The sequence below is a fragment of the Protopterus annectens genome, chromosome 16.part0 (genome assembly GCF_019279795.1).
Source record: "Protopterus annectens isolate FY-2018-M chromosome 16.part0, PAN1.0, whole genome shotgun sequence".
Classification (NCBI taxonomy): Eukaryota; Metazoa; Chordata; order Ceratodontiformes; family Protopteridae; genus Protopterus; species Protopterus annectens.
The window spans coordinates 207,167,928-207,185,490 of record NC_056750.1 but is presented as its reverse complement, the minus strand read 5'-3'; the positions used below and the strand labels follow the sequence as shown (position 1 = coordinate 207,185,490).

Here is a 17,563-nt window from a genome sequence, read left to right as displayed (position 1 = left end):
ATAAAAACTGAAATATAAAACTTGCTGAAAGTTGAAAACTCCCAATAATAGTCTCGAGCAACACTGGAAACCAAGAGATCCGTGCCGTGGCAAACTAGATCTGAGGTAATTCAGCAGTGCATTGTGGGATAAGGGGTTGGGTCTCGAGGTACTGGAAAACTTTGAGCTTGCTAGTTGGCCATGTCGGAGCCGAGGATTGGCTCCGAACCCATCAGTGAAGAATGAGATTGAACAACTTCACATTCTAAAGGTATTACTGCTCAATGCTAGGAGACTTAACAAAAAACTCCACTCCCTAGAAGCTCTCTTCACCCTAGAGAATGCTGATGTCTGTGTGCTCATGGAGACAAAGTTTAAAGCCAGGGAGAGCACACCAACAGTGCAAGGTTATAAAGCCTTCCATATATTTAGACCAGCTACTACACAGACAGGGAATACAGGTGGAGGTGTCTCTATTTACATCAAAAATAAATATACCTCAAGGCTGGTCAAACAGAACAATGCACTTGAACTGCTCTATTTTCAAATCACCATAGGCAATATCCAATATCACTTCTTTGACAGCTATAGGTCCCCCCTCTATGAACTAGGAAACCCATACCATGTATTTAAACTTATTAAAAACACTAACCATCCAACCCACCACCACCATATTCATGGGCAACTTTAATTACCCCACTATTAACTGGGAATCCTATACGACACCAAAGGTACAGGCAAAGAGATTCCTGGATTTTGTAAACAAAAACTCCCTGAACCAGAGAGTCAGTACACCAGCCAGGGGTGGAGCCATACTGGATCTGGTCCTTACTAATATGGGATACTGCTGCACACCCCCACTGTAATGTCTTCCCTGGTAAGGTCGATCACAAAATGGTCTCTTCTGAAGTAAAAATACAACCTGGACCCCCAGCTAAAACTGGAATATTCAGGAACTACTCCAAGGCTAACCTTCTGCTATTAAGAGATAACCTGACAAAATTCCAAGCCCTTATAAACGCTGAGAACACTGCTACCTATGCAGAACTGTTCACAGAAACCCTCTACAAGCATGTTAATAGCTGCACAGAGGCAACTGTACCCACCAGGAAGAAGTATAAAACTAACTAAAAAAACAAGCCACCCTGGTGGAATCACAAAATCAATAGATAATATAATAGAAGGAAGAAAATCATGGCAAAAATTAGGAGCTGCAGCACCCAGCAGGATAAAAACACTCTCAACAAACTCAGAGGACAAATAAAGTCAATTTTGAGATGAATTTGACCTCCCAGTCCAAGGGCAACCACAAGGCATTCTTTAGCTATGTCTGCAACCTCAAAGGCAATACACACAATTGTGTGCAGAGCTCATTGTAAATGAAGCCACCTACACTGAAGCCAGAAGATATAGCAAACCTACTGGCCAATAAATTCAGCTCCAACTTTACCCCTCTCTCCTCCTCATCCTTCCCTCAGGAAAAAACATCAAATATGACTCCCCCCCTGCTATCACTAGGGAACAGGTCCTTAATGCTCTCTCTAAGACCAAGAACACTGCATTAATGGGTCCGGACAATATCCCAGGATGCCTTCTAAATAGTATGAAACATGCCCTATCAGGGCCTCGGGAATTGCTATTTAACTATAGCTTCCAAACAGGCTTTGTGCTTCATAAATGCAGAACAGCAGCAGTCATCCCCTCTGCACAAGGGTGGGCCATCTACAGACAATGTAAACTATGGACCCATAAGTCTCACTAGTCTTGTATGGAAAGCCATGAAAAGAATTATTATGGAAATGATCACAGTGATATAGTAAACCTCCAGACACTGGACCCAACCCGGTTTGGTTTTGTCAATGGCAGATCATGACTACTCAACCTTGTGAACTTCTTTGAGAAGGTCACCAAAGGAATTGGATGAGGGCAAAATGGCTCACACTGCCTACCTTGACCTGGCCAGTGCATTTGATACAATACCCTACTTGGGCATTGTTGACAAACTCAAGAGCTTAGGTACAAACTGACCCATAGACAGGGCCCAAGAAGATAGAATCGGGGAGTCCACCTCTACAAAGAGGCCAGTCACAAGTGGAGTCCCTCAGGGATCAGTTCTTGGACCACTCCTTTTTGGCATTTACTTCTCTGAAGTCAAGGCCAATGTCAGTGGTCTCTTCCTGACTAAATTTGCAGACGACTGCAAATCAGTGTGGGATTCAATGACATCTCCTAACACAAATGCTCTCCAGGAGGGGCTGACACAGACAAACAACTGTTGTCAGAGCAGTGGACTAAAACTAAATGCCAATAAATGCATAATAGTATCCTTTGGGAAGTCATCCATCCCTCGTAACTATCTTATTGACAACACACCCCTTAGAGTTGACCCAGCTGTCAAGGACTTAGGGACACACAGAGAGAGTAATCTAGCCTTTGACCATCAAGTGTCTACAGTAGGGAGGAAATTCTTCTGTGTTGTGCAACGTATAAACAAACGTATGGCATTTAAGTCCAAGGAAGTCATTGTTCCACTGTATTCAGCATTCATCAGACCTATCACTGAGTACAATGCTCCCTTTGGTATTTACCTAACCAGGCATATCCAACAAATGGAATGTCCACAGAGGTTCCTCACTAAAGGAATACAGGGCTTAAGTAAAATGTCCTATGCAGAATGCCTCAAGGCTCTATCCCTGTATTCTATCTCCTACAAGCTTTTGAGGGAAGATCTACGCCTGACATACAGGTCATTGTCAGACCCCATTCTGACAGACCTCCTGCATATCCTCAAAATAAACAGCAAACAAATTACCCATTCTAAAGACTTAAACCTTGCCTGTGATATAAATAGGACCTACTGGAGAGACAGGTATGTATCCCAGAGATTGCCCCGTCTCTGGAACAGGCTCCCCATCCATGTGAAGCACAGTTCCTCCCTAACCCAATTCAAGTACAACCTGGACAACTGGATGAGGAACAAAAAATTCATCCCTGGTTTGGCACCTATGTCTCTAATGGACACAGGCAACCTGTAAATGGTTTATCTCCCAGGCCCTAGCTAGTAAATGTTTCATCTGCCAAACCCCTGCTTCACTTACCAAGCGTATCACAAATTGTCATAGATTTGGGATACATGGTTAGGCATAAAAAGGCCCTTGTGTTTGTTAGCCTAGTAAACACCAATGAACCTATGAACATAGAGTAGGGATATTTTTATCAACAAGATGAGAAGCTGTGGATAGCAAGTAATAAAGAACTGAAGGATTTTATCTGGCAGAGGAAGAGGATAAGAGTCAACTGGGATAAACTGATACTTCCAATAGAACAAGGTGGTTTCAAATTTCCTGATTTGAAACGGTATTTCAGAGCTACACAGTTAAGGCTCGTATACATAGCAAAAGCAGAAATGTATACTTCAAAATGGACAGTGATGATGATGAAATGGGTGGAGGAGAGACAAGGATTTTGGATGCATATCCTTAAGGAGAATAACAGTATCCATACAGAATATTATATTGATAACGTAATAAAGTATTCCACCAACTAAGCCAACATGGGAATGGAGAAAAGAGATTCTGCAGATCAATATGAATACAATTAGGGGTACAGGTAAAATAGGCAAGAGAAGGTTGAAGTTTACAAGAAAAAAACTGACAAAAATATTGGGAGCAAATTAGAGAGGGAAGGGTAGTAGAATTGGAAGAGGCCAAAAATACATTTGGACTGCAGACTACAGGTTGCCTTCCCTATCAGGGATTGATATGAGAGTATAGGCAAAGAGAAATAAATGGAGAGAATCCTACATGAAAAACCAGCACTGGTACAGTTTTTAGTAGAATTTAAAATGCAAACTGTTGTTAAAAAGGAATAATTAGTAAGGCATACAAATACTGCATGGCAACTACAGGAATCAATCACAAGAGGTTAGAAAGGACTGGAAAGAGAGATGGGATAAAGAATTCACAAAGAAATGGAAGGATACATGTATGGCTACCAAATATGCAACAAAGTCTAGAAGATTTAGGATTTTTGCTTGCAAGTGTTTACATAAGTATTTTTATATTGCAAGCAGACGCCAAAGAATGTTTCGTCACGTAGATTGCAAATGTTGAAGCTGTGACGGGGAACAAATAACTGGGAACATACTTTTGGTAATGTAATGAGTTGGCAGACTTTAAACATTCACTGCCAACTACTCTGTCAGAAATAATTGCTGAGCAAATAGGTATAGATAAGGAAATTATTTTTTTTGAGCTGTGACAAAATTGGAATTGCCAAGAGGTAGTAAGGCCTTACTGAGTTTAATTCTGGTGGCTGCAAAAAATGCATTTACTGCAAAATGAAAATCATGTCTAAACCAACTGTGCTACAAATAGTGAATACAGTAACAGACACAAAAGAACTACAAGTGGAATCTTTAGAAAAGGGTCTAAACTACACAGAAAGAAAGGGAATTATGGGACCAATACATGCAGAATAATGTTTTGGAGGAGGAACGACAGTTAAGGGAAGGCAGGAAGTGAATGAGATACATAATGTTCAATTCACAATAACTGTATAGAAGATTACATGTGATGTACGTTTACAAAGGAAAATACATCAAAACAGCTTGTTTTATTTATATAAATATATGAATGCCTATGTCATAAGTGATAATTAAAGACTTCTTTTGTTTAAAAGAAAAAAAGATGTTTGTTAGTTCTACATTAAGTAAGCCATGGATATGACCTCTGTACATACACCTAGGTTCCTACCGCATAGGCATATATCACACTCTGCAATTATTCTAAATAAGATGCCATAATCTCCAACTAGAATCAGAAATGCATTTTTTTGGTTAAATATTTCTTACTTGGAGTAACTAAAAGGATTAAATATGACATGTAGAGAACTAGTTTTTAATACACAGGTCACTGAACATCAGTTGATTACTTTATTAATAAACAGCCTGTGTTAAATGTTACTTCTAGCGTTAAACTATTGTTGACGGTCATATAAAGAAAACAGCATTATTAAATGTCAGTGCGTTTTAGGTATACTACGTTATCATATTTGTTCTATGATTGCTTGGCTTGAATGTAACATTTCTATTTAAAGAAAGGCATTTATTCACATTGTCTTTATGTATCTTATAAAGTGTCTAATATTTTTATGCTTCGGATGAAGTGTTTAGTATGAAAGATTCTGCAAGGTGCAGTAAAATGTATAGTCCCTTACAATCTGTAGAGTCTACCTCATACCTTTTAAAAAAGGAAGGACCACATCAGCAGCTTAACATCTGCAAGTACTGGACTCAAATGTACAAAAAGAACTCTGTGACAGACTGACATACTGTTTTGGACTCTGTTTATTTCTTTATTTTATCTTATAGAAAAAATTAGGTAAATGTAACTGATTTCTGAAGACACACAAAAGTTCTACAAATGCTGCTTTTTTTCTTTTTAGTAAAAATCTGAAATTGTCTGCAAAACTTGCAGAAAACCTGTAATTGTTTCCAACAAAATACAGAGAAAAGCTACAAACTCTGTAAATTTGGGTAAAACTCACATGCAGTTGCCTTGCTTCAAAGTTTTGGAAGTGCAACTGATTTGAAACACATGCGCGAGCGCACACACCCACACACACACACACACACACCCACACACACACACATACACAAGCACAGATTTTTTTTTTTTTTTTTTAAGTAGCCACTTTCTGCCACATACTGTGCTGTCATAAACAGACTAAAACTTCCTTCAGAACACACACGGTCTCAGCAAGAAGAATGTTTAGATTTAAAAATGTGAATCCAAAAGGAAATTGTAAAATCTAAAATGCTTTGGTTACTGCACAGAGGGAAATATGCATAAGAAACTGACGCATGAATAATAGCTTATAAGGATTTCTTTCAAGAAATCCCCCACAGACATTCTTGAAGTGATGCAACTTTCAGGTTTAGAAGGCAACTATCACAAAAGTCAGCCTTGCATCCTCTGAGAGAGATACTGTAGACTTCACAAACTGGAAAAATAAAGATTGCTGACCAGACACACTGAACTTGCTACCTATAAATTCTGCCTGCGAGTGTTCTGCAATTCCTAATTATTATAAAATGTTAGCAGCAGATTACAGTAAATCTTCAGATAGTAGCAGCAGCAGGACCACATAGCTGTTACTGTTTTTCTAAATGCCATCTGTCTGAACAGTTTATTCTGTACTTCCTGCGTATGAGTACAATTGCCTGTATATTAAAATTTCAAAGCACGTTTCTTACTCTTACTTATTTCATGCACAATATTTTAATTATTTTGTTTCAAAAGCTTGTGGCAAGCTATTAAAATTCAAAAGGGTATTTACTAACACTGGTGAATTGCTAACTGCTGCCAACCATCTTTCAGATAGTGCCTACTTTGCTACAACTACCATTGCCAAATGTGCTGCAATTGGCTCATTTTATGACTGTTTAGTAATTAAAATGACTGGAATACCAATCAAGACTGGCTAGTAGCAGTGTGTTACCATAAGATTGTGTGTATGTGAATACAAAATAGTTGTACAGCAAGTTTCAGTGATTGTTGACAAGACTGCACAGAAAAACACTACACTAAATGTTTTGAACAGAAATTCATGGGAAACCCATTGTTTAAGATCATTATTCAGCTGTACAGTGTGAAGCTTACCTGGGTATGGCGGGTAGTCTTCATAGCTGAGGGTAGAACTGCACATCTGCCATACATACTTAATGCCACACTCCTCACAGATTAAACCAGTGGCAGGGCTGTGGCTCATAGGTTCATAGGTTTATACTAGGCTATCTGCCCTAAGGCATTTATAAGCCTAGCCCAAATTTTTGTGGCTTACGCCACCCCTTATATGAAAAAATACTGTGCCCATTAGTTTGTTGTGCCTCTGTCCAGCAGTGACACAGAGATGATTCCCGGGGTAAACCTACGATCTCCCATCCACAGGTCAAGATTTCTCTTGAACAGAGCCAGCGATGTGCTCTGCCTCACATGGACCGGGATTTTATTCCACAGCATAGGGAGTCTCTCAAAGTCTGTTTAAGTGATTTGCTCAGTATCACAATAGGTAAATGGAAAGTAAGGGAATAAAAATCAAGACTACAGGATTAAGTTAAGCAACAGCTGATAACCTAATCCATTGCATTAAATTGACAGACACTCTACAATAAAGATGCACAGGAAACCTCTAAGATCATGGCAAACATTAAAACAAACTAGCACGGTAGAAACTTCCTTTGACAAAGATTCTGTGTTCAATGTGAAGAACTGCATATCAAGGAATATGTGTACATATCCATCATATCAAACTGCAAGTACAAATCTACTAAATTCTTGACTGCAACCTGGATTCAAACAGAATATAAAAAGCAGGGTTCTCATACATCTTCTATGATATACAAACTCATCTTATGAAAGTAGCAAAGAAAAGGTAAAGTACTTGAATTACAACTGAAAAAAAATATTTTCTAAAGGATAAAAATAAACAGAAAAAAAATGGCATGATTCAGTGATGTACAGTCATAGACGTTTGGTGAAGCAAACTGACAATTCAGGCTGTAATTTAAGTGATCTACCTGAATATAACTCTGAGTGTGCAACTAATCTGATCAGGAAAAACAGTTAAGGAAGGGAGGCTCAAGCATTAGGCAATGCTCACCCATCCCAGCACCAAAATGACCATCACTGAACAATACCATCTCCTAAGTGTTTCCATTTTCTTCTCAGAATGTTGGCTCTTAATTCTTGAGCAAAATGCATGCCACATCAAAGTAATGACAGTATGATCCCTTATTCAGTTAAGCACAACCTTAACATTTATTAAATGCAATCATACCAGTTTTCTGTCAACATTTTAACAGCATTGAAACAGTATTAAAATAGATACCTTAAGTGTTCTGCTGTTTTGCTCTCTGTCAAACACATACAGACATCCATCATTGGCCCTAGGGAAAACGCACTTTAAGCAAATTGCACAAGAATATAACTCAAAACTAAAATCAACCACAAAACTGATAAAGCATAACAATTAAACTAGGAAATGCAGCACAACTTTTGCTCTCTGCTTGCTGACAGTCTTTAGTTATCCTAGTGAGCCACCTGACATTACGAAGGAGCTCACCAATGGGAAAAAGTTTCATAAATGACATAGATGGTACACATAATCAAGCACTGAGAAAAATGATTAGTTGAAAAGGAGGCTGCAGATGCAATGAAAAGTGTATTGGCAAAGCAAAATCATATACAGCGACTATCAATGGTTTTCAACAATCTTTGCTACAATTAACTGTACTAATAAACCAGCACAAAAGCACCAACAGGAAATGAGTACTCTTTACTAATATTTACTGAGAGGTTCAGCCACACACTTATTTACAATTAATACAAGGACTGCTTCCTAAATAATTGGCATCTCATTATGCCATCCCCCAACATCATCAAGCCCTGCACATAAGACGGGAACACAAGTCCAACTGTAGAGATGAACATATCAAGCATCCTAATCAGTTACCACCATGTCATTACCATTCTCTGCATCCAGTAAAATACGCTGCAGTGATGATAAACATGAGCTTAGGCCACGGAATTATAGCATTTGAGTACTAAATTAAAATGTAACTGAAATGATAGCAAGCATGTCAATTTAAAAATGAAGTGAGAGATAGATGACCTTTCCAGTAATACTGCAGCACATCCTCCTTACTTATCAACAGTTCCATATAATCTGTAACTGGAATGATGCAAGCCAAATGAACACCATACATAAAAACTGCAAGACAAATGCACCTCGGGAAACAGCAATATTCTACAAATACTGCAAAACATGGTATTCCTCATGGTCTATGTACGGTAAAAGCAAACAAAATGTCACACACCGTACTACCATGATAAACGTAACTGATACTATGTGCATCAATGCCTTATGCTTCTTCCTTGCCCAGTCTCTAGTAATCATACATTTACTGAAAAATATACCATATTAAGCTTAATATCAATGCCCCAACAAAGAAAGAATTATGCACAACTACAGTGCTCAAACATTTTTAATGAATCGGTCGATCTGTTTCAGGATTCCCCTTTATGAGTCGTAGGTTAGGTATTCCTTCTGAGCTAATCAAATCTAACATTTTGACATTCAGGGATCTCCCTCCGCATGTCTAGATTGTGCATATTGTGATGTAGCATGCTGACAATAAAAGCGTGCTTGCCACCACAGCCTGGCAGTTTGTTCTCTTGCCATCAACAAGCAGCCTCCTTGCAATAAGGAAAATAAAAAAACAAACCATTTTAAACAAGTGAAATATGAACATATGCTTGCCCAATTTACAACTCCAACCATAGCAGCTGATGGAAGATCATTTGTCCACAGGGAGGAGGATGGAGAGTATTCTTGACTTAACAAGAAAGGTGCTCTTGGGGCTCAACTGCCAAAAAAGAACACATCTGCTAAATCAAACACTGATGACCCTCCTTGGCAAGTTCTAGGTTATTCTGAATTTCAAACATTAACAGTGTGAAAAGAGTGAAAAAATTACAGAAATTCATAACTCAGATGACTGGCTTCTCGGGTAATGACCTCTCAAATATGGCCTGGCTCCCCATCTAAGCACCATGTTCAATAATAGCCTCATGTCAGGCTTTGTGCCCACTGAATGGCGCACAGCAACAGTTAACCCACTCCACAAAGGGGGACCCACCATGGACCCCTGGAACTATCGCACTATTAGCCTGACGAGACTGGTCTGTAAGGCCATGGAATCATGGAACTTATAAACAATGACATTGGTAACCTCCAAACTCTGGACCCCACTCAGTTCGGGCTTGTGAAAGGCAGATCATGCCTCCTGAACCTGGTTGACTAATTTGACGCAGTCACCAAAGATGTAGACTAGGGTAAGATGGTTCACACAGCCTATCTTGACCTCGCCAAGGCTTTCAACACTATCCCCCTTTCTGGAAATATAGATGTTGTTGTTGTGTCTTTCGGCTTATCCGGGTTAGGGGTCGCCACAGTGGAACTCCGGTCCGCTAACATTTGGTAGTGGATTTTTACGTGCCGAGTTACCAGCCCTGACGCACAACCTTCAACAAAGGCACGCTCATTCACGCATACCTCCACACAGAAGATGCTCTAGCTGTGAATCGAACACGACAACGCTACCGCAGCACCACTACCGCGGGTATAAATCCCTATGTCACAAGATGGGTTGCCAACTGGCTCAATGACAGAACCCACACTGTAAAAGATGCAGATCAAATCTGACTTCAACCAGTGACAAGTGGAGTACCACAGGGTTCAGTCCTGGGTCATCTCCTATTTGGTATCTACTTCTCTGAAGTACAAGCTAACACAGATGGTCTCTGGCTAACGAAGTTCGCAGATGACTGCAAACTAGGAGCCGTAGTCGAGTCCCCAAATGATGTGGACATCCTACAGAGGGGCCTCACTGAGACAGACGCCTGGTGTCAAGAGCTATGGCCTCAAGCTCAATGCCAAAAAGTGAATTGTCATCCCCTTTGGTAAAAACTCGGTACCCATGAAGTACCACATAGGCAGCAGTCTACTTAACGCCAAAAGTGTGATAAGAGACATTGGGACCCAGGTGGACAGTAGTCTCTACTTTGATAATCACATTGCCACAGTAGTCAGGAAATACTTCTACGTGGCACACCGCATCACAAAAGGGTTCTCATCCAGGAAAAAAGTGGTCACCGTTCCCCTCTACTCGTCTCTCATTAGACCCATTATAGAGTACAACGCCACTTTTGGAATGTACTTCACAAAACATCTGCAACAGCTGGAAAGGCCGCAGAAGTACCTCACCTAGAGGATTACTGGCCTCAAACAGATGCCCTACGTTAAAAAACTCCAGCTTTACTCTGTAGCATATCGCCTACTCCAAGGTGATCTCTGCCTAACATACAAAGCTATGTCAAACCCAGAGCTGTTGGGATATGCTACACCTAAAGAAATCGAAATCCCTCTAAGCTACATGCACTAGGGACCTAAACCTTGTCACCATAATAAACAGAACATGCTGGAGGGATAGATTCCTGTCCCAAAGACTTCCCATACTCTGGAACAAACTACCCATCTATGTCATGCAGAGTTCCTCATTAGCACTCTTCAAGAAAAATCTTGATGAGTGGATGGGAAATAGGAAATTCACCCCAGGATCACTTCTGTGGCTCTGCTCGCCAGGGGCACAGGAAAATAACTTTCTTGGGTGGCGAAAGAACCTTGTTGGCTAGGCTTACTTAGGCCCTTGGGCCGATAGTCTAGTACCTACCTATGAACCTATAAGGTGCAGTCGACACAACAATACTTGGTGAAGGTGTGACCAGAGGATGATGTGGCTACACAAGAAAGGCCATAACACAAGTATTCTTGAAGCATGTTACACAGGCAGACATTCTTCTCATGGAGCGTGAACCAAATGCAGCATCTGTCAAAGGATAATGCAACTTGTAATCTACTTGGAAAGGTATGCATGGCAACTCCAAGACTTTCTCTTCCCTGAAGCTAGCGAGACAGAAAAATGGTCTGTCTCACTAAACTCATGCATTCCTATCTGGTAAAGAAAATGCGACTAGTGCATATCCAAGATGTGAAGAATCTTGTCTTCCATAGTTTCTAAAGAAATCAAGGCAATACTGAAGGATGGACCTGCTCAGGGAAACCTCTAAAAGCAGCTCAACACCTTCCAGAGGAAGTAAAGGTTTGTTCCTGTAGACACCACATTCTTGCAAAAGAGCATATATTATTTCTCTTATGCAAGTGCCTGAAGTCCTGTGATATTCTATGCAGAGGCAACAAACACCAGGAAGGGCATTTTCATAGAAAAATCTTCAACACTGCTGAACTAGCAAGCCTATGTAGTGGATGAGAAAGCCTGTAGACCCAAGGGTATGAATTCCACAACGAAGGGCTTAGGTACAGTGCTCTTTCAAGGACATACTTGGCTACCTGCTGATGAACACAGTCCTACAAGGTCTTCAACCATGGAAACAGCAGACGCATGCACTTGGCATTGTGGAATAACTAAAACCTAAACTGTATGGGCATCTGAACTGTATTAGTATTAGAAGCAGATTGACTGAGCAGGGCAACACAGAACCCTCCACAGCCAAAATGAAAACAGTTGCCACTTGGACACACAGAGAGCTACCCGACAGCTTCAGTCACTTCTGACACTACATCCAATGGAAAGTTGAGTAGAATAAGTGTGGTACATATCAGAAGCAAAGGTTTAAAGTGCAGCCAGTTGCAAGTCCAAATAAGGGGGATATTCTTGGCTAGGACTGGAAAGCTTTCCTGGGCTACTCGGGACCTTACAGCCTGAAAACAAAAATGTCTCACCCATCAAGGGAGGGGGGCAATAATGACTTCTGCTGTTTCACTCCTGACCTTTACCATCAGGTTAAGAATCAGCAGACATGAATACAGGAAACTTCTTTGCCATGGAAGACGGAATGTATTCAAGTGCTACCTCCACCCTGCCCTGCTGCACAGAGCAGAAGGAGATTACCATTTTCTCTCAAGCCACAAAAAAGTCTGAATTTCAGAGTGCCAGATCTCCAGAAAACCCTGCCTAGGCACAGCCCCTGTAACTGGAGCTCAGGAAAAGCAGTGGAAATACTGATCTAAGTATCCACCAGACAGTCCACCCCCACCACCTCTCCTATAACTGATGCTTCATTTATTCTTTTTATTCTCTTTCCTGTTTTATTACACCCCCTTTTCTTCCCTCACCTTCACCACACTGTTAAACAGCCTGAGAAAACAGTCACAACTATATCAGCATCTACTACCCTCAGGTATTCCAATAATACAAGGGCTGAGAGGTGACCTACAGAGAGGTCTGTTTCTCTGCACACAGCGTATGCTTTGTGTGTGTGACCTAAGCAAATGAAGGCAGAAAGACCGGTTTGTCTCACCAGATGAGAAATCAAGGAATCAGATTTTCCTCATAGACATTTCTGCCAGGAAGACCATTCTGATATCTAAATGGTTGACATGAATCCCTTTTCTGTGGAAAAACTACACTCCATGAACCAAGTGGGAGCCTAAGTGGGGTAGCAGATCGCATGTGAAGCATCAGTCAACAAGTTCTGGAAATGGATCAGCTGAAGAAAGGGAACACAAACAAAAACATACTGCTAGGAAATCTCAAGGAATGCCCATCACTCCAACATCCAGCATTAATGATTCAAGATCATTAACTGATGCATGGGAACTAGACTCTCTGAAACTATTTATTTATTTTATTTATTGCATTTGTTAACCGGGAAAGTCCACTGGGCCCAGAAAGAGACACTTTTAAGTGGAGGCCTGGGGAGAAAAGCTCCATATTAATTACATACAAAAGTAAAGATATTAACACATAGAACAAAGTATTTCGAGCAGTACTTAAACTTTCATTAATTACATACCAATGATCCTTAAATACATACAAAAGTAAAAATGTTAATACATAGAACAAAGTATTTGGAGCGGTACTTTCACATTTAAAGAAAGTAATAGTAACAGCAGTGATACTGTTTACAATCGGGTATAAATATGGAAGTAAAGATGGCATGCATTCAAAATAACACAAATATAAATATATTTGCAGAGTTCTTACCAGAGGAGAGTTGTGTGATGTCTGCAATGATGTAGATCATGCATCCTTCCACTCAGGGAACTACTGACATTTCACAATTCAGTTTAACACTTACATCCCCAATGGTGTAAAGAGCATCACAAAATATGTAGCACCCCATTAAGCCAAGTAGATGACACACATGGACTTCTGCACTATGCCGTCAACTTTGTGGCTAACACCATGTACTTCTGGGCCCTTCAGAGGCAAGAATAATGGACAATGAAGTGTGTCCAGTTCAGTCCTAACAAAGACTTCCTATGAAGATAGATGGAGAATTTTTTTCCAGCCGCCAAGCCCCATGCCTGCCTATCATCAAGCCTTTCAAGTAAGACACAGCCCATCTGTTCCAGTGCTCTGGAATTTTACATTCAAAGGGGGATGTAATGCAGGCATCCGTAATGGTAATTTATGCCCTCACTAGCATCCCAGCGATGAGTGTCTGAAATGGCCTAACCTCATCCCTGAGTGAAAGGATGTATGATCTACATCACTGCAGACGTCACACAATTTTGGCCTTCTATGAAAGTGCATGCTTCTGCACATTCCCTCCTGAAGGCCAACAACAAGCATTGCCTTAGTTAGCCTAATGCCCACCCCAGGCCTCCCATGTATAATACCACTCCTTTTGCATCTGAGGGACTGTGGAAGTGCATGGCCAGCCCCCCCTCCCCCAAGAGTGGCAAAGCATTTGAGCTGATAATCATACACAGAATGCCTACGCCATAGTCAAGGCTTTATCTCTCTACTCCATCAAAGTTGGCTGGTTCGAAAAAAGAACCTCTTTCAACTCACAATTACCCACAGAGACTCTATCCATGGGAGTGCTCCTAAGAGTTCTAGGAAGTGGTAACCAATCGCCATTTATACAGTTAAGGGAATACTGGGAGACTATTCTCCTACAAGGCTTTGACCACCAAGGTTAATATCTTGGTGAAGGCTCTGGGTGCTGATGAAAGCCCAAATGATAATATTTTATAGTGGGAGTGACGCCAATCAACTGCAAATTGCAGGCACTCCTGTGTTGTCCCAAATAATGATCAGCACAAGTCATAAGTCATGTCCTGTGACATTGGTAGAGCAAGGGCATGACCCCATGCAGAGAGATCATATGTAACTGAATGTAAAAGATTTGCTGATTGAATTGCTGAGGTTCAGAAATATCCCACACCTCTTCTAACACTAGGAGAGCCTCTAAGGCCACATTCAGCAGACTGATCCAGCAGTCCAACCCTTTCTTGGGGAAGATAATGGAACTTTATAACATAGCCGAAGGTTAGCACTTCTAGAAGCAATGGATCCTCACAGATCAGTTTCCATGGATAGGTCCAGACTGGACACAGGACTGTAGCAGAACTAGTAAGGGAGTCATCTACTTGGGAAACTTTTCCTATTATTTACTGGGGGGGGGGTGTGAAGCATGAGGAACTTCCTTGGAAGTCCAAAAGGCCACTTCCAGCTTTGGGGTTGTCTAAGCTTAGAAAAGGAAGGAGTAGAAATGACAGGTGTGGGAATGAAAAAGGCCTTCAACAGAAGAAAGGGTATGGTTCCTATTCAGGAGGCCAGAATAGCTGAGCTAGAAAGCATCAAGGAGAGTTCCCAGCAGTACACGTAAATATGAAAACAATGACTATGAAAAATTCAGAAGTGTCACAACACAAGGTTTACTGATTTTCCTTTTGAAAATTAAATAAAAACAATGATAAAATTAATGTTAGGATTCCTGTAGATCAGTCATCAACAGAGTACTATTACACTACCCCAGCAGTATGGCAGATAACTTTGTAGCAGGATCTGTAAAATGGATGTGTGTGGACTCAATCAGGGTAGGTGAAGGACTGGGCTGCACACTACAACAAACTGGCCATCATAAACTATGTCAGTGAAATATTATTCCTAAAAGGAAATTACACAACAGAATGCTGACCAGTCATCTCAGCTACAATGAGGCACATGTGTTAGTGATATATAAGGGTCTGTGAATACAGCCAAAACTATGACCAGCTTGTGGGTTGGAAGTCTGGAGGGGAGATGCATGTTACTCAGACTACTGCCATGATGAATGAGAGTATGTGTTTGATTGGATCTCTGTCAGGAGGGATGAAAGCTTGCTCCAGTCAACACCATTTGAGAGGATGGGTAAAGAATGCTCTCACTCACAAAGTGACTGTGCGCATGTCTAAATGGAGGAGGGGGTGGTGGCCAATCACTGACCAACAATGTTTAAGAAAGACTAGGAAACTCTGGGCAATGGTCACAAAGCAGGATGACAAGGCTAGAAGGCAAGCAAAGGACCATGTCCATTGAAGTCTGTTCCACCAAACACTGACAGGAGAGGAGGCGGCAACTAGGGGGATACAGTTCATGGTCATAAAGGGAAGAAATACAGTGACACACAATGCTAGCAGGTTTGAGGGAGAGGCAATAATGGCAAAATGGCTGCATGGAGGCTCCACTAGCTACCATTTTAGGGAGAGTGGAGCGATCAATGTATTGCTGTAACAGGGTGCCTGGTAATAACTACCACTGGGACAATGCAGACAGCTGGAAGCAGCTGTCTGTGCAGCAGGTTCATCTGATGACAGAATGGTGGAAGGAGTGACAGTAGTCACTGGAACGTAAAAGTACAGTTATGTACACTTATGTACACTTACCGTAAATGTAGATGTTCGAGTGTATTCACTGTTGTAGTCATCACACATGGGTTATCCTGCCAGGGGTAGCCCTCAGTTGGCCCGAATACCAGAGGCTTAGTATGTCTGCATCGGTTGCTGTTGCTTAAGTACTGATGTCAGGTCATCAGTGGTATAAAAACAGACAGCCGACACCATTACATCAGTTTTCTTGCCCCAAATGTCAGGAGCCCCCAAACAGGGAGCTAAGTTATGTTGGAAAAACACCACCAGTAAAAAGTAAATACCAATAGGCCTGTAAGGAGTGAGGAAAAGAGAGAGAGAGAGAGACAAGGGGGCTGGATGGTGGGAAACCAGGACTGCAACAGTGAATACACTCGGACATCTACATTTATGGTAAGTGTACACAAATGGACTATGCTCTACGTGTTTCACTGTTGCAGTCATCACATTTGGGTTGATTCCCAAAGTTGAAGAATGGGTGGAGGTAGTCAAGAAGAGTGTGGGCTGGCTAGTATGTCCTGTAGGACTGTGGTTCAAAAACCCACCCTGGATTTGGAAAAGATAGGCAGGTGGTAATGCTTGGTGAAGGTATAAACAGAACTCCAAGTTGCAGCTTCCAGAATGTCCCTGGTAGGGACTCCTCTGAGAAAGGCTGTAGAGGTTGAAGTTGCCCTAGTGGAATGTGTTCTGATCCCCTGAGGGGGTGGTTTCCCATGGTGCTTGCAACAGAAATGGATACAGTGTGCTATCCATTTGGAGATGGTTGTTTTGATATGGCCTTGCCATCTGCCCCTGGTGAAAAGCTGACAAGTAACTGGTCAGATTTCTTAAAGGGCTTAGGTCCTATCAAGGTAGAATCTGAGCTGTCTGTGCACATCTAAAGAGTGCAGGATCCTTTCCCCCTTATTTTGAGGCTTAGGGAAAAAGGTGGACAAAGGGATAGATTTGGGTGAGAGCCACACTGTACACCACTTTAGCCATGAAAGTCGGGTTAGTCTTGAGGGAGACCCTGTCAGCATGAAAAATGATGAAGGGTTCCACAGCCATAAGTGCTTGTAGCTCAGGCACTCTTCCAGCTGAAGTGATGGCCAGAAGTAAGGCCGTTTCCAAGAGAGGAATTTTAAGTCAGCTGACGTTGCAGGCTCAAAGGGGTGTAGTGTGAGCTTTTCCAACACAAAGTTAAGATCCCAAGCAGGGGTAAGGGCTCTTCTTGGTGGCCTTAAGTTGTTAGCCCCTCTCATGAACTGCTTGTTGAGAGGATGTGAGAAGAGAGGTGGCTCAGTGCTGTAATGAGCAGAGATGG

At 41.4% G+C, this 17,563-nt stretch overlaps 1 protein-coding gene across 1 annotated transcript in view; it reads right to left on the bottom strand.

Moving 5' to 3' along the window:
* The window catches only part of DCAF11 (DDB1 and CUL4 associated factor 11), a gene marked incomplete in the record, with an annotated part of 1,824,350 nt that overhangs the window by 698,465 nt on the left and 1,108,322 nt on the right, over nt 1-17,563 (bottom strand). The window contains 1 exon segment of the mRNA XM_044057850.1: nt 7,870-7,927. Within this exon segment, the coding sequence (XP_043913785.1) occupies nt 7,870-7,927 (58 nt within the window).